We start from the raw sequence: 22,187 nt of genomic DNA on the forward strand, positions 1-22,187 counted from the left end.
ACTGTTTTGTGTAGATTGGAGTCTGTTGCTTGCACGGGTGAACTAGGACCACCCCGAGCCATGGAACGACTGTGCCTCCGCCGGCTCCCTCACAGATACCTGCCCTTGATCAGGAGAGAAGCACTGACAGATGGGAGCAGATTGATTTGTGTTGGAGTTCCGATGACTTGCATGGCTTACACCACTGTCCAAGTAACGGTAATCCCCTCTCAGACGAGAAGTCAGGGCAGCCTAGCAGACTTGCAAAAGCCAGAGGTTTAAGTGGCAACCTCATCAGTTCACCAGCATTTATTTGGGCGTGTATCTCCCTTCTTTAATATAGACTGGGTGAGAAAACTTGTTTCAAAGAGAAGGAAACCAAAAGCAAAAGAAATTAACTGGCTATGCCAAAGGTCTTCTTCAGTCATTACTTGATTCAATAAACATTGAAGACCTTTGTGCAGGCCTAAATGCTGCGGGAAATATGAAGATGAATAAGACGTAGCCCTTCTCCTAAAGAATCTCATAGCTTGAAACTTGCATTAATAATGACAAAGCCACATCAAAATTCATCAGTGTCACACGAAAGTTTCTGCAAGGATGCAGTGTAGGTTCTAAGGAGGGAGACATTGCCACCAGCTTGGGGAAGGGTCTTAGGGAAGGCGTTCAGGAAAAGGCAGGTATGAAATTGGCTTTGGTCTGAAGTTGGGAAGGGAGTAAGGAGGAGAGAAACTGCAGGGGGATGTCAGTGGCCAGATCTGTGTTTTGTGAAGATCACTGTGGCAACGATGTGGAGAACAGGTTGGAGAAGGGAAAGAATGACGTTTATAACAACAGCAATAGTAGCAGCGAACATTTAATTAAGTACTCATTATGCCAGGCATCCACTAAGTGCTTGACCCACTTTATCTCATGTAATCCTTAAAACAACCTAGGGGACGGGAGTTATCATCATCTCCATTTTGTAGGGAAAAGCATGGCAGAGCCTAGACTAACAAAAGAGTTTTTATCCTTGGCTATGAGAAGCCAGGTAAGAAAACGAAAAGGTCCTTCTCAAACAGGGACGGTGGGATAGGAAAGACTTGGATTTTGGAGAATGAGAGATGAAGGCAAACTTTGTTTCTAAGAATAGGCCTCCTAAGTGTTTGAGCCAAAAACTTCATAAACACAAAAACACCTCTGAGATCCTATTCTGTCTAAAGGGCCACGACTTAGATGGAAGGTACCTTGTCAAGTAAGTCTAACTCCTGTGTAGGAACCGTGTCCTTTGTCTTATCACTGTCTACCCAGATTCTGGCACTCTGCCCGGCAAATAGTGCGTGCTCAAACTGTTGTTGAATGAGAGAATTTTCACCTTGTCATTCAACATTCACTGGAACCTGGGGCAATGCATTCCGTTTCCCCTCCCCCACACCCACACTTCAGTTTCCCTATCTTTACATTAGAGCAGGCTGGAGCTCATTAACTCATTATATATTAAGGTGAATATGCCATTACACAGGAAAATTACCTAGGGCAAAGGTAGGGAGACTTTAGTGGCTAAGGGGAGTGTCTCTACCGGCCCGGGGTGGGCACTCGTTTTTTTTTTTTTTTTGATACGCTGAGTCTTATCGTTTGGCAATCTATGCAGAAAAGGGCAGAAGACTGGTTTCAAATTCCTTAAGACAGGTTCCTTCACCATCTAAAGGCACTGGAGTTCTTGATACGGAAATGCTCCCATAGAGATGTCTTCGTCCAGGACACCGCCCTTAAAATTAGACAGAGGAAGACTCCCTTCTCCTTGAAGGTGCTTGACAAGCCTTGTCCCCAAAGGGGGTGGAGGTAGAGAAAGAATGCGCCCACACCTCGCACGTCTGCCCGAGTACAGACTGGCAAGCGGCAGAGGCGCGCAGACCTCTTGTCATTTTTTCATTTTTCTTTCCACTGGGTGCGCTGTCCCTTTAAATGGGGACGCTGGTGCTGGCTCCGTAACACGGGAGCCGGCAGCTTGTTGATTTCAGAGCTGGTGAATTTCACATTGTTTCCACTTCACTTTCCTCGCCAGGGGGGAGGCTCCGGTTGGCGCTACGACCGCTGTCGCCGCTGTCAGCGAGGGCCAGGGGAGGGCAAGGACCTGCAGCATCGGGACCGGCGTGGGGGCGCAGGCGAGGGTGTCGGGGCCACACACGCACCCTCGCTGCAGTCCAGCTCCTCCCGAAGCCGGGACGCCCGGAGCCGGGACCGCCCGCCTAGACGCCAGCCCGCCCGCGGCCCGGGGCCACAGCCAGGGAACCGGCGAGGGGAGGAGGCCCAGGGGGGCGGGGTGGGGGGCGGGGGTGGGTGCTGCCGCCGCCGCGGAGCTGCTACTCGGCGCGTTTTGCATGAAGATGGCGGCTCCCACCGCCAGCAAGGCAGCCTCCCTGGGCTGTAACAACAAGCCTACGTTCCCGGAGCTGGATTTCAGGTCGGGAGCCCGGGTGGAGGAATTGAACAAACTCATCCAAGAATTCACGAAGCACGACCAGCGGGAATACGACGACCAGAGAGCGCTGGAGATTCACACAGCCAAGGATTTCATCTTTTCCATGCTGGGTAAGGAGGAAAAAGGGGGAGGTGTGTGAGTGATGGGAAGCGGGGTAAGAACCCATTCCCCCTTCTCGCGCTCTCTTTCCTTCTTGGTTTTTTTCCTGGAGCCGGGTGCCTGGGGCATAACTCATCTCTGTTCCGCCTCTTGCCTTCTTTCTCCGCCTCAAGCTGAGCTGCCTTCCCTCCTCTCCTTACTACTACTTTGCGCCGGGTCCCCTTTTTTCCCCCCGATGGCTGGCTCTTTTGTTAATTTCTCATCGGTCGGGGGCTGGTAGGTAGGTGAAGTGTTCGTAGTGAAACGTCTCACGGTTGGGGGACGTCCTTGGAAGCAGCGCGGTCCAGGTGAGACCCTTTCAATTCAGGATGTCTCCGGAGGCACGGAGCTGCGCCTTCCCAACGCCGAGTCTCGGGTCCTCTCCTGAGCTCGGGGCGCGGAGACAGCTTGGGGCTCTGGCTCCGCGCCCGAGCGACAAGTTGCTTCTCTAGTCTTGCGGCGCGGCGCTGTCATGCCGAGCCCCCGGTGGCCAAACTTGTTGGGTGTTCCCTAGTAACCCGCTAAAGTAGGCTGGGCGCCCGGTGTTCCTGCAACTTTGATTTGCAAATCCACTTCCCTTTGAAGCGTTCGGAAGCATTTCCGGTGCTTCTCTAGGGTTCTTGCTGAGCTCGGAATTCCTAATTCCCAGCTCGAAAATGACCAGGCTCAGAGCTCAGATCCCAAGGAGCGCCAGCCGCCTCCTCTTTGTGTGTCGTCCACGCGCTGGCCGAGAGAGGTGCCCTGAGTTTCGAAGCTGGGAGACGTCGGGGGATAGAAAATATGACGCCCACTCTCACCCCCAGCCCAGCACCTACAGGTCTTTAGACAGATTGTTGAATGATGTGGAAAGGAAAATAATTGAGTCAGGCAGACCGAACCCGTCCTAAGCTGTCCTGTCGTTCGGATTATTGCAACTGAGATGTAGTACGACTGTCCGCTGCTGGGAGCCTCCAACATCGATTGCGGCTGCACCAGCGCAACCCTGGCCGGCGTGCGGTACGTGGCCTGGCCGGTCACATCCCGCAGAACCGGGACTCCAGTGTGGCGCTGCCCCAAGGCATGTCTCTGTGCGCTCTACACACATAGCCTCAGCCCATTTTCCACGTAGTGGAGAATTTGATTGCAAAAGGTCTGTGAGCTTTTGCTTTCCTCCTGCCGTCTCCTTGGATTTCAGCCGGCTGTCTGTTGTTGCTGGGTCTATAGGAGAGTACCTTCTACCCTCTCAGATTTGTTCCGCCCCACAGCCCGTGTGGGGGTAATACAAACTGAATGTGTGGTCGCCGGTAGTCGTAACGCTTTGGGAAGTTGCATGAAGCGTGTTAAAACTTGGGGCTGCATTTTACTTTTTGCTCCACGATCTCCCAGTGTATCCTAGATTGTGTGTGGGATTGAAAAGCTCTCTGTTGAGATATGTGACCATTACTACTGAGATGGATTAAATGTGTGTTGTTGTTAACTCCCTAACCTGGTGGGGAAGCTCACAAGCTTACAAAGCTTCCAGATCTGAAAACCAGCTCAGTGATTGTCAGGAGAGTGGGGACACACAGGGAAGGGTCAGGGTAGTTATTTAAGTTGCTTAATCATGGCCTTCCTCATTGACATAAATAATGGAATTCTGCCATTGTAGTGTTACAGCCCCCACATCAATTCCAATGTCTCCTGCCCTGATCTTTCACTAGGAAAACGTACTAGGTCACCATCAGTCAGGATAGTCATGGGACAGAAAGTGGGAGGATATGGGGAGGGGTAGGTTTAAATGCCCAGCTCTTTAGGAACTTCTGTGACAACCCCACAGCTGATACACTGATTTAGCAAAGCTGTTACCCAAATATGAAGGGTGAATTATTCCAGGGTGCTTAATTTACACACGTGTTTAATGTCATATGTGGCATTGTGTTGAGAGTAAACTATATCATCTTCCATTCCTTTTACCCAGTTGACCTTGCAAGAGAAGTCTTTCTTGCCCCCTGGGAATTTGGTATTTCCACCTGCGGGAGAGAAAATTCAGGAGAGTGTCATGTAAGCCTTTTGCCCCTCTGGACCCTCCAAGGCAGATGGCGAGATGAACTTGCCTGTGTGTGGTGCTGCATTCATTTGTGTGTCCCTTGCTTTTCTTTAATGAGGTGCTGGCTGCTCTAGACAAGTGAAGGTTTGGTGACTGCAAGAGTCCCCATGTGGATTTACTTTTTCTAAAGCGGATTTTCGCTTGGTTTAAAAAACAGAATCTCTTTTTGTGCACTTTGTTTCACTTGCCACACAGCCTTGAGTCTTTCATGAATATGCGAATGAGGTGTCTTAATGACCCTCAGCTTGTTAAGGTGGCACCAGGCCCTTATTTCTGGGACTTGTGGGGGGCAAGTCCTCTTGGCTTTGTTTTGCCTGTGTCTGAGCTGTACCTAAGAGTGTCAGCAGCTTAAAAATGTTATCCCCTCACCCAGAACGAGGTGGCAGAGGAGTTTGGTGCAAGCCTTTTTCATGGAGCTGTGGATAACACCACCCCTGTTTTCAGACAGGGCAGCTGCCACTCTCTCTCTCTAAGGTTATTAGCTTGGATGGAAGCCCCCCAGCTTCCCAGACCCTTTTTGTTTTGTCTAGTTTGGAGGCAGCTTTACCCAGAAGAGCAAAGTGATGGTAGACAGTTGTTATAATCAGTGGCCTGTCAGCACGAAGAAACTCCACTATCATATCAAAGTAGGGCTCTGTCTAGGCTGTGGACTTGATGTAAGCAGGCTGGTGGTCACTGTGGTCATCCCCGTGGTCTCCATTGGTCTGTCCTGACATTCTCTGCTTGTACAGAGATTCTGATTCCTTTGGAGGCAGGTGTTAGCTGGAATCTACATTCGCTCCATATTTCTTTACACCTTACTCTTTTAGGAGAATGATTGCTATTATTATCTAGTTAATATCTGAGAACCCAGATTGTGTGAGAGGCTGGCAGTGCATAATAAACACTATTTATCAAAAGTCAGGGAAATTGCCAGAGTTCATTAATGTTTTAATAATATTTGGTACTTGCATAATGTCTCTGCCAGCTCTTTTGTTATCTTCATTCCCTGGCGAGGTCGGATGGAGACTGGTTGTGTCCCCATTGAACAGATGCAGAACGGGGCGGGGGGGGGGGGGGGTATGCAGAAGCTGTAGAAGCCAGGAAGGAAGACAAGCGGTCGCTTACCCTGCAGTTCATGTGGTCGGTACCATGGCATGGTTATTGGAGTAGGTGAAATTTACCAATTGCCTTCTCAATGCCAGAAACCTCACACAACCTTAGGAGTAATGCTTCCCATTACACAGAGGAAGATATTGACATTTACTGGAGTTAAGAATCATTCAGGGTCCCGTGGCTAATAAATGGTAGAGATGTTGCTAAAACGCACGTGGACCTGACTCTCGGACATGTTCCTCTTCTACTTGAGACCATGAAGAATAGGTGCTTTTACTCCAGACGAGGGGCTTTGTTTAAAAAAAAATTATTGCCTCTTCTTTCAGGATTTTGTTTCTGATTTTAGCTCTAAGTATTAGGGTGATCCAAACAGCATCTGAGGGGATTTGTGGCGCAGTCAGAGTTCAAGTACTTTATTCCATAATAAAATCACTTGTTTGAATTTCTGGTTGAGAAAATGATGCTCATTATAATCAAATGTTAAAACCTGTACTTCCGATCCCAGTCTGCCTTTTCCCAGCTGGGTGGTCTTAGTGTCTTCATCTCTTAAACCTGGATAATAGCAATGCATTGTTTCAGAGTTATGTGTGAGTGTGAAGTTACTTTGTAAACTGAAAAGGAATGTATACATGATCTGATTATTTATTTAAAGAAATGGGCGTTACTAGAAAACCTAGTGAACTTAAACTGGAGTTATTTCTGCGGCTTGGTATCAGAAAGAACTCTGGAGTACAATTAGAGGCAGCCTAGGAGAATATAGACTCTGGCTAGAGAGGGCGTGATTAATTACAACACCCATTGCCATTTGTTAAGCTCATACTGTGTGCTGGCCAGTGTGCTAGCTACTTTGCATAAATCCATTAGTTCATGTAATTTTCATCCAACAGCTTTGTAAAGATAAATATCCTCATACCTATATTGGCAGTGAAGTAGGTGGTATTATCCCCTTTTAAAGATGAGACACTGAGGCTCAAAGAGGTCCAGTACTTAGGCCAAGAGCGTGCGGAGTTTGAGTTTGAACCCAGTTGTGTCTGACTCGAAAACTTGTGTTCCTGCTGTCGTACTAGCAATTCATTTCCATCGTTCTTGGGTCAGACAACAGAAAGGCCCACTCCCTGGGGCGTGCTCCACTCAGGAGCCCTGCTTAGCCTGTGGGACCAGGGATGTTTTGCCCTTTGTCTGACTACCTGTATCTGAGACCTCTCTTACTTTCACACATTCAACAAATATTTGCTGAATGCCGTATGCGGGGTCCTAAAGATAAAATAGTGCTTAAAACCTGAGAAATTCATACGGGCCTGTGGAGACCCCTCCTCATCTCCTTTGCCCACCAACTCTAGAACAGTTTGCTGGCTCTTGACTCCTTTCAGGCCTGTAAATCCCACCTGGCTGCTTCAAAGGTCGGACCTTCTACTGTGGTGCTTCTGCATGTGGCTGGACCTGCCATGGTTTTAGGCACTTTCTGTGTCTTCAGAATAGGCCATTTTGAAACCCTGTCTTTCCAGTGTTTGAATGCCCCTTTTCTCTTGATGACTTCATCCAGCAATGTTTATTGAGGGGTTTTACTGTGCGTTGTTGCTTTATGGTCCTGCAAGTCTTGATAAGTTCCTTAGAGTTCTAGTTACTATTGTGCTGTATGTGTCTAATGGGCGAGGTCGTCTCTGAAGTCTGTTCCAGCTCTGAAAACATGCATCTAGGGTGGGGAGGTCCGTCTGAACATGTATTTTTGCTGGATTTGGTCTGGTTGGGTTTGGCTTGGTTTTAGTTCTCCCTCCAGGGTTCTGGGCAGTTGCTACCTTTTGTCCTTGACAGAAGAACCCTAGGACTGTTGATGATCCTTGGTCCTTCCCATGATGTCCTTGTTGTGGCCCCCGCTGGCTAATGCATGGCTCTAGATTAGATTGGGGCCTTTAGTATTCACAGAAATGTTAGCTTCTCTTGTCAAACTGAGAACTTGTCATTGAATATTAGCTTTTTAGACTCTCCTGGAGCTTTTTAACCATTTGGAATCTCTGGTCCTGTTTTAGACCTATTGAATCAGAATCGCTGGAGATCCCCAGACTGGCTGCTCAGCACTCCGACATCCTGTCCTGTGTTAGGCCTGATGTCGTGCATTCTCTGTCCAGCAGAGCTGCTCCTGCACACAATGAGCGTGGTCCCAGTTGACCTTTGAGACTAGAACCAGGTTGCTGAGCCAAATGAGCAGATATGTCTGCTGGCTCCTGGAACTGGAGTCCTTCCACGGAGAGAGAGACAGGGAGGCACAGTGACTGAGATGATTAGAGGTTTACTCTGCGGCAGAGGATGTCATAGAGCTTTACATCATTGTATCATTTAATCATCACCATAACCCTTTGAAGTAAAGTATAACGGGGAATGGTAGGATTGGAAAAGTCCAGGAGTTTCCTAAGTTTACCAGCAAGTAAGTGGCATAGCTGGGACTCAACTGGGGTCAGGCTGATACAAAACTCTTGCTTTTAACAAGGACATTATTCTGCTGTCAGGAGTGGGGGAGGCTAGGATTCTAGCCCTGACTCTTCCAGTTACACTGTTCTTGCTGTGTGACTTTGGGCGAGTCACCTAACAGACTCTGAGCCTTCATTTCTGAATCTGTAAGTTGGCACTATTACCTAGACCACCTCATGTGTTGAGGTGCATTTAATTCTGAATCTGAAACTTTTTGTGCAGTGAAAAAGAAGGACATTTCTGAGTTCTAATACAGCTCTGTTTTGTACTGTGTGGTCTGTGTGTTACCCTGAATAAGTCTCCTAACCTCTTCTGGGCCTCTTTTTGCGCATTTTCCAATTACAGTCATGCACTGCATAACAATGTTTCAGTCAAGGATGGGCTGCATATACGAACATGGACCCATAAGATTAGTAGCCTAGGTGTGTAGTAGGCTGGATCACCCAGGTTTGTGTAAGCACTGTAGGGGAGGAAGACGTTTTTCTCTACTCTTTTAGGTTCTTCTTGCCGGTCTAAGAATTAAGTTGACATGAGACAGATTAACAGGAGAAAAGCAAACAGAAGTTTAATGACATGTAGACATGGGAGAAACCCAGGAAAACCCAGTAACTCGTGAAAACGACCAAAGCCCTCACCTTAAATACCATCCTTAGCTAAAGACAAAAGATGTTGCAGGGGCGGGGTAGAGAATGAGGGAAGGAAGGCAATTCGCAGGTAGGGAAAACAAGTGTTTGGTCATACAGAAATGGAAGAACATGGAGGGGAGCCCAACAAACAGACTTTTCTAAGTTCCTCCCTTTCTACTACCTAGTTCATGTTATGTTAAGATGATAGCTCTCTTCCTGAGACAGGTTTTTTTATCTGAATTCTTTTAGGCAGTTATGGGGGCTGGGGGAGTAACAAAAACTTTGAGCCTTTTTTTTTTTTCTTTTTTTGCTGAGGAAGATTTGTCCTGAGCTAACATATACTGCCAATCTTCCTCTTTTTGCTTGTGGGAGATTGTCGCTGAGCTAGTATCTGTGCTAATCTCCCCCTGCTATGTGGGACACCACCACAGCATGGCTTGATGAGCAGTGTGTAGGTCCGTGCCTGGGATCCAAACCCACAAACCTCAGGCTGCCAAAGCAGAGCACATGAACTTAACCATTATGCCACTGAGCTGGCCCCTAATCTTCTTTTTGCTGAAGATTTGCCCTGAGCTAACATCTGTTGCCAGTCTTCGTCTTTTATTTCTTGAATGTGAGCCTCCACCACAGCATGGCCACTGACAGATGAATGTTGTGGGCTGCTCTGCTGTGCCAGGGAACTAAACCCAGGCTGCCGAAGTGGAGCATGCCAAACTTAACCACTAGGACACTGGGGCTGGTCCTGAGTCTTTTGTTTCTTAGAAATAATCAGCCTGGGGCTGGCCCCATGGCCTAGTGGTTAAGTTTGGCATGCTCAGCTTTGGCCGCCTGGGTTCAGTTCCTGGGCACATACCTATGCCACTTGGTGGCCATGCTGTGGTGGTGACCCACATACAAAACAGAGGAAGATTGGCACAGTTGTTAGCTCAGGGCAAATCTTCCTCAACCAAAAAGAGGAAGATTGGCAACAGATGTTAGCTTGGGGCAAATCTTCCTCAGCAAAAAAAAAGAAAAGAAAAGAAAAGAAAAGAATCAGGCTAAAATAATCCTTATGTTAAAGAGACACATTTTGGGGTGGCAAATTTTGTTCCCCTTTAGTATACTCTATGGTCTTCGCACAACAATGAAATTGCTTCATGAAACACTTCTCAGAATGTATCCTGGTCATTAGGTGACATAACTATATAGAAAATACAAAGAACAAAGTAAAATCACCCCCAAATTCTAATTACTGTTAATATTTGATTTACATTTTTTCTAGACATCTGTGTTTATACACCTGCTTACAGCCACTCATACTTACAGGCATATAGTTTTATAGAACAATAATCATATTGGATATGTTGTTTTCTTGGTAAATTTATCAATATGTTGTCGTCTACCACACTTTTCAAAAGGAGCTATAACTGAAACCTGTGGAAAGATGTTCTCCTACCTTCTTTCATTCCAAAAAGAAGGTACTATTCTGGCACTCAGAGCACATTCTGTGACTTGATAATTGGAGGTGATGAGCCTTTATTTTGGTAACTTCTGAGGGCTTCACCTGCCTTTCAGTACCATCTCCTCCATGGTTGCATGACACTACCCGTATTTCTCACTTTATTCCTTTGCTTCGGCTGTTTTCTCCATCAGGATTCTTAACGTTGGTCTACAGAAACAGGGGTGTGGCGTCTGTGAACTTGAATAGCAAAAAAATTACATCTTTATCTTTAGTAACCTCTAACTGAAAATATAGCATTTTCTTCCATTATAAAAGTAGGTAATAAACCATTGTAGTGTTAGCGGTACCTATGTTTTTTGCTTTTGTTGCCAACAGAAATCACAGATATTTTCATTTCACATTATAGTTGTTACAGATATCTCAAAAAGTCATTTATCTCTGAAATTATGGTGGATTTTAGACTTGCTGCTAGATTTTATTTAGTGCATTAATAAAGAATCACAAATGGTACTCTATCACAAATTTACTTTTTAAATGCATTTCGTATTTTAATACTGATTTTCTATAAAGTCCCCTGTGATTTTATATTCATTTAAATGTGCTACTTTTTGCAGGGGCCCATAGACTTCTCCAGCCTGTCAAGACGATCTATATCACCAAGGCAGTTAGGAGCGTCAGCTTCTAAAGAGAGCAGTGACACCTTATCTCTGCTTTGTTGTCCTCTCCCAGCTCAAATGCCACTCGACTCATAAAACTTTCCTGTGTCTGTCCAAGGAGGAAAATTTTGCTTTTCCCTGTGCTCTCCTAACACCTGGTTGCTTTTATAGCCCTTAGCACATTCTTCTCCACACTCTAGGTTAAAGAACTGGCTTCTTTATCTTTGCAGCACCCAGTGGGGTGATGTACTCAGTAGGTGCTCACAGAGTGTTAAGTGGCTTGATTCACTTTGAAAGAGCTTTTCTGTGTGAAGCGTCTTGTTTCGGGCTCTATTTAAGGAGTAGGCACTTTCTGACTTTGGCTCTTTATGATTTTCCCTCTCCGTTAAGCTGTGCTGTGTTATTTTTTCTGGAGTCAAGAATATCTTGATCTGATCTCCTTATGTGGCAGACAGGTGTAGGGGAGTTTTTTTCTAGATTCCAAGAATAACATCTTTAAGACTTATCCTAGGGCAATTTAAGAAATGTCCCAAGTGGTTGCAGTAGCTGTTGACTGAGGGAAGCAAATGGTGACTTGTGGGAATGTCTCCTTTCTTGGAGACCCTGACTTTTCTTCCATGGGCATGTCGAGTACTCATGGACCTCCTGCGTGCCCACACTGAGGCTTTGTAGAACACAGAGAAGGCATAAGTCGTCTTTCCCATGAAGGTGTTTGGTATGCTGATCAGTCAACCTGCAAGTGTCTAGATGCCTACTCTGGGATCCATATTGTAGCAATTCTTCACTATTATAAACTACTGTTACTTGCCATCAATAGTAATAACTTCCCTTTGTACAATGCTTTATAGATTATAATACATAATCACAGCTGGTATGGTATGTATTATTCTTAGAACAGGCCTTTGAGAAAGGTTGTGTAGAAACTGTTACCTCCTGTTTACTGAGACTCTGGGAGTTGATGTGATTTAGTTGGAGGGCATGGAGTAAGTTCTAGAACAGGACTCAACCCAGATCTCGAGTGTCGTCTGCTGCAGCGCACTGCCTGCAAAGAGCTCATGGGCTTTTCTACCCTCAGACATCTTTCCTGGGTTGCTGGGGTGAGTCCGTATTCCCAGACAAGGCAAGGGTGGCAGCCTTCGTTCCTCTCTGGGCTTCTGTGCTCTCCTCCTGAGCTGAGGGTGTCTAGTGAGTGAGGCTGGCTGAGGCTGGACGGGAAGTACAGGCCCTCTAGGTATGCATTCTCCACCTCTGATTGTGAGGCCTTGCCCAGCTGGCTCTCAGGGTCTGTGGCAGTGTTCACAGTGGACCTGGATAAGTACTTGCCAGCTGAGTGATCTCTTTAAGGACAGTTCATGATTATGCCATTATGTGAGGCCCTGTCTCCAGGAAGCAGCTATCTTGCTTTTCCTTAAGTGCCTTTTGATGAATTCCCTCTGCATGAGATAAAGACACACATAACCAGGGACAGTGCTGCTGTGAATAAAGCTGGCTTGGGGACCTGTTGTTCACTTGGTTTATTTTTTATATTTATCCTCCACACACGACGACATGATTCTGTGAGTTGTCAAGTCAGTAGTGGGAGTTGGTGTCAGTCTTGTTTTGGTTTTTGTTTCTTCTAACTAGTATTTGGGTCTCTACAATGTGCATGGAATGGTGTTAAGTATTCATTCATTCATAAATTCAATCCAGATATGTTGGAGTGCCTACCATGTACTGGTGCAATTGCTATGTAAGTGCACAGAGTGGTGAATAAGAGAAGCAAGGTCACTACCTCTACAGGACTTCTGTTCTCTGGGGAAGTCAACAAGATTTAAGCGTGCCGATAAATAGGGATGTGTGCTATGAAAAAGAGAAGCAGAGAATCTTATGATGGGAGGGTCACTGGGTAGGATGGAATGAAGAGCGGTAGAGAAGGCCTCTCTGAAGCAGAGACATTTGAAATGGAAGGATAAGGAGCCGGCCATCTGAAGAGGGGATGGAGGAGTATTCCAGGGAGGCAGGGCGGGACGTGCAAAGGGGTCAGTTTGCAAGCAGCTTTCAAGGCTGCTTAAATTATAGCAAGTCTGATTTGGCTTCTCCAAGGAGGGTTGGTCTGTGTTCAGATTAGGCCTCAGGTGAAAGGAAGGGCTGCCTGCCTCGGCTCGGAGGGAGCCTCCTGCAGGTGGAGGTTTTCCAGGTGGGGCCCCCCTTTGACCTGGCTCTGGTCTGTAGCCTTCAGGGACTCGGGGCAGGGGACAGTGTAGAAAGGTTGGATTACGGGTCCTCAAAAGGCCCTTTGTAGTCGTGTGATTCTCTGATTTCACCTCTGATAGCCCTGAGCTGGAAATAGTGTGTCCTGTATTAGACGATTTGTGGGTCAAATTGCAGTTTTCATGGGATGATAATAAGCCTTTATTTATATCTGGTCCTCCCCAGTTTACAAAATACTTCCACATGTATAATCTCATTTTGACTTATTCCTGACAACAACCCTATGAAGTAGGTATTATTATTGTCTCTATTTTAACAAAGAAGCCGATGGCCAAGAGAATTTAAGTAACTCGCTCAAGGTCACTGAATGGTTGAGGTGGGATCAAACTCGAGTCCTGTGAAGCTCACCCCAAATTCTTTGTATTGTGCTAATTCTAGAAACCTTCCCCCTTCCCTCTCCCCACCCTGTCCCAGGGTTCGGAAGGAGGATTTCTAGTCCAGAGAGGGGCATGAGGATCAGTAGGAGGAACCCAGCCAGCGGACAGCAAGTCTGCACGTGCCTCTTAGCGGTATTCAACTTGTAAGCACTTTCTGGGCTGCTTCAGGCTCACCCTTTTAGCAGCCGCAGCTGTTCTTAATAGCAACTGCTTGTGTGGATTGTGTTATGATTAATAAAGGAAGCGCAACAGTTTGTTCTTTCAGCTGTGCCCTTGGTGTGCGCCGCTTGCTTTCCTACAGGCTGTGTTTCCGATTTGGAACAGCACAATCCCCCTGGCGTACGGCGTCTGATGGGCTCATAGCCCTGTTGTGAGAAGCGGTGGGCCGTCTAGAGCAGAGCTGGTGAGCCAAAGGCCCACCAGGGACTGGGCGGTAAGGGAAATGAGTGCGGTGGACAGCTCAGTAAATGCCATCTGGTCCTCGGTGTCGGAGTCTGGGATGCTGGGCGGTGGGGGGGTGCACTGGGGAACGAGATCACCTCCCACCCCTCTTGACTAAAGGGGGACACGGTTCCTCAGCCCCTGCCAGTTGTTCCTCCGTTGCAGTGCTTCTCCAACTTGACTGTGCATCAGTCTCCCGCCTGTTAAAACCCAGAGTGCCTGCCCCACTCCTGGAGTTTCTGATTCGGTCTGTCTGGGATCCAGCCCCCAGAGTTTGCATTTCTCATGAGTTCTGAGGTGATGCGGCTGCTGCTGGCGCAGGGACCACACTTTAAGAACCACTGCTGAGGGCCCAGGGCTGATAGAACTTTGAATGTCTTAAGAGCCCCAGTGAATCTGGATTTTTATGTGAAATCTCTAGATTTTTAAATATTGAGAATAAAATCAAATATTAAAGGAACACAATGTGGTTTAAAACTGTAGGTCACACTGAACACTGTGGCTGCCAGTTTATCACCTCTGATCTGAATACTTTCCGGGAAATCCTTGGGCTGTCTGCTCTGGAAACTGAGGCCCAGAGAGGGACAGTCATGTGTCTATAAGCGTACAGCCAGTTTTGGGGCAGAATTGTGACTAGAACCCAGGTTTCCTGTCTACCTGCCAAGTGTGTGTGTGTGTGTGTGCGCGCGCGCGTGGGTAGGTGTTAGTCCTAGCATACTGTCTCCCAAATTTCCCCTTTGAATACAAAAACTATCTGTGTAACTTTGAAAATAATAGTAGCCACACTAAAATAATGCTTGCCATGTTCCAGGCATAGTTCTGGGTATTTTATGCTTTATGTGTATTAACTAACTGGATCCTAACAACAACCCAATCCTATGGGGAAGGGTTGCTTTTCCTTGTCTTATTTACCAGTGAGAAATCCAAAGCACAGAGAGAGGGTATGTGATTTGCCTGAAATCACAGAGCTTCTAGTAGAGTGGGGTTTAAACCCAGGGAGTGCAGCTTCAGGCAGAAAATGGTAAATAACTATGAACTTTCTATTTTTATCTCATTAAAAAGAAACTTTGATGAAATCATTGAGGGAATACTACAAATTGAATGCTGCTAGGGAACTTGGAAATTACGTGGGCCAAGTTCCTCTTCCATTTTACAGAAGTGGAAACTGAGGCCCCAAAAGGAAAGGAGACTTGATCATCCTGAACACTGATTTTACTTTTGGGCAGAGTGGAGGTTAGGTCAATGTCGGCACGTGACTGCTCCCTGAGAAGGTGTTTGCACCTGAGGGGGTCCACCCAGTAGCCTTTGCTCCCCAGGGAGGGTCTCTCTGAGAGGGCTCTGCTTTAAGGTAGAGAACATTTCCCTTGCTCCAGAGCTGCCCTGTGTAGTTTGAAGTTCTTTTAATTGTTGTTAGATGAAGGATGCTAAATAAGTAGCCTCGTGGGGGCAGTGTATTTCTGGTCGGGCGTGTTGGCTTTTGTCCTTCGATTGTTCCTTGTCTCTCCTCCTCTGGTTTCTTTCCTGTGAAGCGTGTCCTTTTCTCCCACCTGTGCTGTTTCCGCAGCTTTGACTATCATGATGAATGTTTTCATCTGTGGACAGTCTGTATGTACAGTAAGGAAGGGGCTGGCTGGGTGGACCACGGGACTCTCGGTCCAGGTGTGGTTGGGAGGAGTTGAAGCTCCGTGGGCTAGTCAGCTCCTTGGGACTTGAAGGAGAACCAGCTCTACCTTCCCTCTCTGCTGCTGGTCTGAGAGCTCGGAGCCTTAGGAGGATTTAGAGAGTTGTAATAGGATTCACAGAATTACAGAGGAGTTAAGGCAGTGGGGATCTTTCTGAGATCAGTTCATCCACCCCATCATTCTACATGCGGGCAAATTTAGCCCCACGGTGGACAGTGACTTGCTCAAGGTCAAACCGGTGATATTGGCGATGACGATGATCTTGGGAAGCACGCTCACTGTTTGCCAGGTATTGTTTGAAGTGCTTCATGATCATTAACCTGTTTAATCCTCACAACAACCTGCAGGGAGGGTACTGTTACCATCCCCACTTTACCTATGACAAAACTACAGCAGTTCAGTCGCTTTCTCAAGCTGGTGGGGGAGGCTGGATTCAAACCTAGGCTCCTTTTCTCCTTGTGCCTTTCCAAAACATGAGTACCGTCACAATGCCAGGCTCTGTGTTGGTTGCTGGAGTATAAACATCAGGTGGTGCTGAACATTGCAGGAGGGGAGATGGAGGTGAGGGAGTGGTGGGCAGAGTGGAGAAGATGGTGGTTCTGTCCTGGAAGCCAGTTGCTGTGTGGTTCTTCTGCTTCCTGGTCCAGAGTCTTTCCATTCTATCATTTGGCCTTCCCCAGCAGCCCTCAGGACAAACATTCTTTTGATGCTTGTGGTTTATATTTATTGAAAGTCCTTTGTATGAAATCTCATCTCATCCACAGTCTCCTCATTTTGAAAGTGAGAAGGTGTGTCCCGGCTAAGTGATTGATTTAAGGCTGTATAAAGGTCACCTGGGCCCTTGATGCACAGTAAATTAGGGCAGTCTTATGGAGGCACAGGTTTTTTCCTCTCTCTCCTCCACGTCCCCCCTCCCCCCTGCGTGTCATTCCAGATTTAGAGCATTTAATTAGGGCATGGTTAACGTAATCTATCATTGTGGGGAGAGTGGGGAGCAGATCTTTTTTTCACTGAAAGGCAGATGCCAAATGTACTCTTAAGAAAGTTACTTTGACATCAAAATTTATAAATTGAACTGGATTTTATGTGTACTAGGAGATCTGGCTCTTCAGTGCTATAAATAACTACTTTTGAAAAGTGAATAATTATTTGTTAAATAACCCTGTCCGGTTTCCTCGTCTTATAAGGGCAGCTGTTTGTACACTGCCTTGTCTTAAAACATTGAAGCACATTGGCGTCATGCTACGAAATCAGTTGTTGGGATGAAATAACTTCTTGAGATCCTCCTGCTTAAGATGCAGAGGATTGGAATCGGAATCCTCAGAGAAACCTCGTTCCCAACCTACTTACTCATGGTTTTCCTGCAATAAAATATCAGTGGGAATGGAAGCCTCCTGGATTGGTGAACCCATCTGGACAATGTAGAAACTCATGGGAGAGAATTTTATAATCTCTTGGGGAAGAGGATTGATGGAAAATGATTTTACTCAGTATCTTTGTGTCATTCAAGACCGACCAACGCCTGTTCCTGTCTCTTGGATCTCATTCTGTCTGCGGGCTCAGGCCTCTCCCCTGGGGATTATTCCTGCCCCCGTCACCTGCAGTTTCTCCTTCATTACTGATTTCTTCCTAAACATTCACGCATGCATTCTCCATGTGTTCCTTCCACAGAGATCTTGAAGAACCTCTGTGCAACGAGCCCTCTGCCGGGTAGTAGGAATACAATGGGGAACAAACTTTATGTTGTCGATAGGGGTCTTAGGAGCAGATGGACAGTGGAAAAAACGAGTACACATCACGATCAATGCCTTGAAGGAAAAACCAAAACAAAACAGAACATGTTACTGTGGTTTGTCATGCCTCCTCCAACCTGACATTGTTGACCATTCTCTCCTAAACTCTCCTCCCTTGGCTTCCATGGCAACACCCTCTTCCTGGTTTTCTCCTTTTTCTCAACCTCCATGTGAAGGACAGACTTGTATTCCTTTGTCCAACTCTTAGTAACTGCTTCTGTCACTTCTCCCGTCACACACTGTCTGATCTATCTTACAGCACCATTTTCTGTCTCTCTTGCTGCCTCCCAAGCCTGTGTCTCAGCCCAGACCTCTTGACTGCCTCTCATAGTTCGTCTTGGATGACCCAAAGGTGCCACAAATTGAGTGTCCCCAGTGAATTTGTCCGTGCTCAAAACCTGCTTCTCCTCAGTCAGCCACACCACCATTCACCAGAGTGCCCAGGACAGGAACTTGGTGGTCGTCAGGAGCCCCCCGCCTCATCCTCCTATCCCAAAGCAGAAAAGGAACTGAGGCCTGTGAATTCTGCCTTCCTCTTTAGCCTCTGTTTTCTTCTCTCCATTCCCATTGTCACCGTCTGCATCTGGGCCACTACCATCTGTTTCCTGGATTATTGCAATAATCTCCTCACTGGGGTTTCTGCTTCCATTCTTGCATCTTTTCAATCCTTTCTGTGCTGAGTCATTTTTTATATATGCTTAAACCCTTCTGGGGCAGCCCATCATTCTTTACGTGAAGTTCAAACTCCTTAGCATATTTTTGAGGCCTTTGGAGACCCAGCTTGTGCTCACATCTCTGGCTTCGACTCCTGCCGCCACTTCGGGTTTACCATATATTTCTTGTACACCAGCTATGAGATAGGCACTGTATGAGTACTGTCATTGCAATCTCTCTTAGAGTGAAAACCCAAACATTCTGAACATGATTACGGGCTCTTCAGCCTCGTCGCAAACCTCAGATGTCCTCACTCTCTTGGTTTCATCCACGCTGGCCTTTCAGTTCTTTGGAAAAACCACATCCCCTCCCCCTGCGGCCCTTTGCTGGAATGCTCCATCCCTCCTACCACACACCCACACAGTTCATTAACTTCTTCTTACCTATAAGGTCTCAGCTTAATCAAATCATCACTTCTTAAAGAGGCCCTTTAGGCTAGCCCAGAACAGGTCAAATTCTCCTAAACTGGCGTTCTAGCTTCACGGGTTTCTTAGTTGCACTGTTCAGTTATGAATTTGCAATTATTTGTGATTGATGTCTGACGTTTCCACTGCCATAAAAGCTCGATGATAGTCTGTCGTGTGTCTGTTTCTGTCTGTCTTGTCTTTTATTGCTTGAAACATGATTGTTTAATAAATATTTGGGAGGGCTCGGTAAATATTGCTGGTATTCTTGGCTCTTTTGCTTTCGTTCTTGAACTTAGCTGTTAGGTCGTGTACCGTTCATGATGAGTTTGCGATGGTGGCCATGTGTGTACTGAGTTTTAAGTACGTACCTTGGTGTATTTAGAGGGTTTCTCTTCCTTGTCTCCCACATGCAGCATGTATGGAATTATAAAAATGTGGATTTTAGAAATTATCTAGTCCAATTGTTTCCAACCTTTTCTAGATATAAGGGTCCTTTTTTTTGAGGAAAAAAATTACGAGGGTTCAAATGTTAATGGTTATGTTTTTACTATCAGTTCATTGGGAGAGGATGAGTAGTTACAGAAAGTTACTATGAATTTAGTTAATCATGTAAATTACTTTGAAATTTCTCATAACAGCACCTACATATATTTGAAAAACAGTGGTATATATGCATGAGAACTAATGCTGGGTGGGCATATGGATTTATAGCACCAGCAACTTCATTTTCCCGAGCTCTCCGTCAGGAACCAGCCATTTGGTCTGGCTCTTTATTTTACATTTACATCAGATTTAGAACTTGTTACCTGTGGGCTCAGTTTCCTTTGTCTGTGTGTTTGATTTGACCAGCATGGTGTTCATAAAAATTTAGAGCAAACATTTAAAAGCTGGAGATTTCCAGCTTGGGAAATTCGAACTAGGCCCTGTTTCTGGTATGGCCCTATCACCTGGTACTGACCAGCAGCTGCCTCCATTCTAAGTGCCACACTTTCTTCTGTTTGTCACAGTCTTCACTTATCTCTCTTGCTCGATAGCAAGTTGCTGGTAGAATGAGAACTGGAAACCTAGTGACTTCACTCCTGAGTGAGCGAGGCCTCCTGTCCATCTCCGCAGAGGCTATGAGCAGAAAGAACCCTGGGCCCGGAGTCAGGAAACCTGGGTCCTTGTCTTCTCACTGTTACTGACTAGCTTGGTGACTTGAACAAGCTATGTAATCTCTCTGAGCCTTGCTTTTGTCATGAGTCCCCAACTTATAATAAATACCTCCTGGACCCCACAGAGTTGTTTGATCTATTGAGGGAAAATTATTTAATATAATGGAACATGTTTGTTATTAACTCCCCCATCTTCTCTTTCCTTGTGTCTTCTGTTTCTCTCTCTCTCTCTCATGGAGGAATTTATGGTTTATTCTTGCACCTTGATGTTCATTTTAGAAATATGAGAAGGGAGCTATTGGCTCTCCCTGACTTTCTCTCCCCCACCATTTCTTACCTCTGTCATATCTGGAGCAGCTCTATTCCTTTTATCCCATGTCCTCTGTTTTCTGCTGGGAGTCTCACAACCATACATGAGCTCCTGTGGTGACACCCAAGACACCTCAAAATTGAACTCCAAATATCAAAGAATTGTAGCTGCATTATTGGCTGTTGAGATACTCAGTAACTAGCCAGCTGTGGCACTGCTAATGTCTAAGAAATGCTAACAGGGTACCAGGATTCAGTTTTCAGTAGCATTGTCCCTGTGGGCAAAATTTGTGGTTCTGTGTTAAATTTCATCGTTTGAAAGGAAAAATACCAGTGCTTTTGCCCTTCTGGATCTGGAAGGGGGGGTAGACATCAATGCCACAAAAGAGGAGATAAACAGGAGCGTGAGTCTTTGAGATGACATGAAGCAGGGCGGTAGAGTGGAAAGAGAGAATGTGGACTCAGGTCAGATGAACCTGAGTCTGTTACAGGTTGGCTGGGTGACCTTGGACAAACTATCCTCTCTGAGCCTCTTTCTTCGTTAATAAAACAGGGATTAAAGAACATGTTTCATCTTTTAGTTTTAGCCTCTGGTTTAGTTTTTAAAGGCTTTGAAGAGAATGCCAACTTCCTAGGGTTGTTTTAAGGATGAAATCAGTGTATGTGTATTACGCTAAATGAACAGCACGTTACATGAAGCTGCCTTTCTCTTATATGTTTTCACTGAAAATCCCTTTTTCCCCCTCCTCTAAATACGGTTAGTGGGTCAGCCTGTGAACAGAGAAGTAGCAAAAAGTTGTCTGAATAAAGGTCTAGTGTGATTTTTTTTGTGTACAAACATTTTGGCTCAACATTTTCTTGAGTAGGTAGAGTGGAGCTCCTAGTGACTTTTTTGAAGTTTTGTAAATAAACGAAAGCTAGACTTTTCAGGAAACTAAAAGAAATTTATCCTGCCTTTAATAGTTTCCCAGACCTTTCAAAAAGTGTAGGATTGACCGAGCAGGATGATTTTCCCAGCCACTCTGCGAACCCATCCCAGGGGTCCTTCGGCAGGGGAACAGAGTGCCCCCATTCCACAGTGATGGGCTGAATGACTTGAAAACATCTTGCCTGCCTGGATTAAAGTAATAGAAATAAAGCTGAGGTTTTAAATCTGATGCTTATACTACTGTTCACCTAGAGGAGAGGGAGATCATTTAGGGGAGACCTAACTGGGAGGTAACTGGGGTATATGTTCAGGGGTGGGAGAATGTGGAACTCTCACTCAAAAGTCTGCATATGGAGTTTAAGATTACACTAATCCTTTTGAGAATTCAGGGTGGTGCCAAAGATGGGGCGCCTGCTGCTGGAATGAAGAAAGTGGGCCCTGGACCAGAAGTAAAGGTAATAAGAAGAGACTTCTGCTCCTCCAGGTTCCTTGAGAAGTGGGGTCCATGGAGAGACTCCCCAGCAGGTCCCCCACTCAACTACATACCCACCACCCAGTTTCCTTCGTCTCCTGCCTCTGGTGACTGGCTGGTTGTGTGAAGAGGGTTGGTGAACTTGATGAGTTAAATACCAAAAAGAATCTTGGAGAGACGGAGAAGAGCTTGGAAATGTGCTGAGATGTCAGACAAAGAGGAAATTTCTTATCAATGCTTATCTTTCTTGTCAGTCTTACCTTTTTGTGTTGTGATTGCGTCAGAAAAAGCTGAAAGCAAGTCTTTCCCTTGAGGGATAGCTGTGCTGTGAGATGGGTGCACCCCTAGTCAGAATGCTTGTTGCTGTCACTCAAGTGGGAGATGGAGGGGTGGGGTGCTGGGTAAGGAGGAGAAGAGGGCTTCTTAAAGAATAGGAGGGTGGAACTTCACTCCACTTTCAGGAATAGATGCGGAAGCTCTAATTACTTCCTCAGAAAAAAAAATGAGGGGCCAGCCCCATGGCCAAGGTTAAGTTTGCGTGTTCCGCTTCGGCGGCCCAGGATTTCACTGGTTCTGATCCTGGGCGTGGACAGGGCACCGCTCATCAGGCCATGTTGAGGCAGCGTCCCACATGCCACAACTGGAAGGACCCACAACTAAAATATACAACTAGGTACTGGGAGGATTTGGGGAGAAAAAGCAAAAAAAAAAAACAAAACTGAAGATTGTCAAC

The 22,187-nt window shown here is 46.2% G+C and overlaps 1 protein-coding gene across 1 annotated transcript in view; it reads left to right on the plus strand.

Moving 5' to 3' along the window:
• Positions 1 to 845: 845 nt before the first annotated feature.
• MB21D2 (Mab-21 domain containing 2) overlaps positions 846 to 22,187 on the plus strand; it is a 107,418-nt gene continuing 86,076 nt past the window's right edge. Inside the window, exon 1 of the mRNA XM_046659653.1 lies at positions 846 to 2,550. Within this exon, the coding sequence (XP_046515609.1) occupies positions 2,340 to 2,550 (211 nt within the window). The 5' untranslated portion in view covers positions 846 to 2,339. The remainder of the gene's footprint in view (positions 2,551 to 22,187) is intronic.

The sequence above is a fragment of the Equus quagga genome, chromosome 4 (assembly GCF_021613505.1).
Source record: "Equus quagga isolate Etosha38 chromosome 4, UCLA_HA_Equagga_1.0, whole genome shotgun sequence".
Taxonomy (NCBI): Eukaryota; Metazoa; Chordata; class Mammalia; order Perissodactyla; family Equidae; genus Equus; species Equus quagga.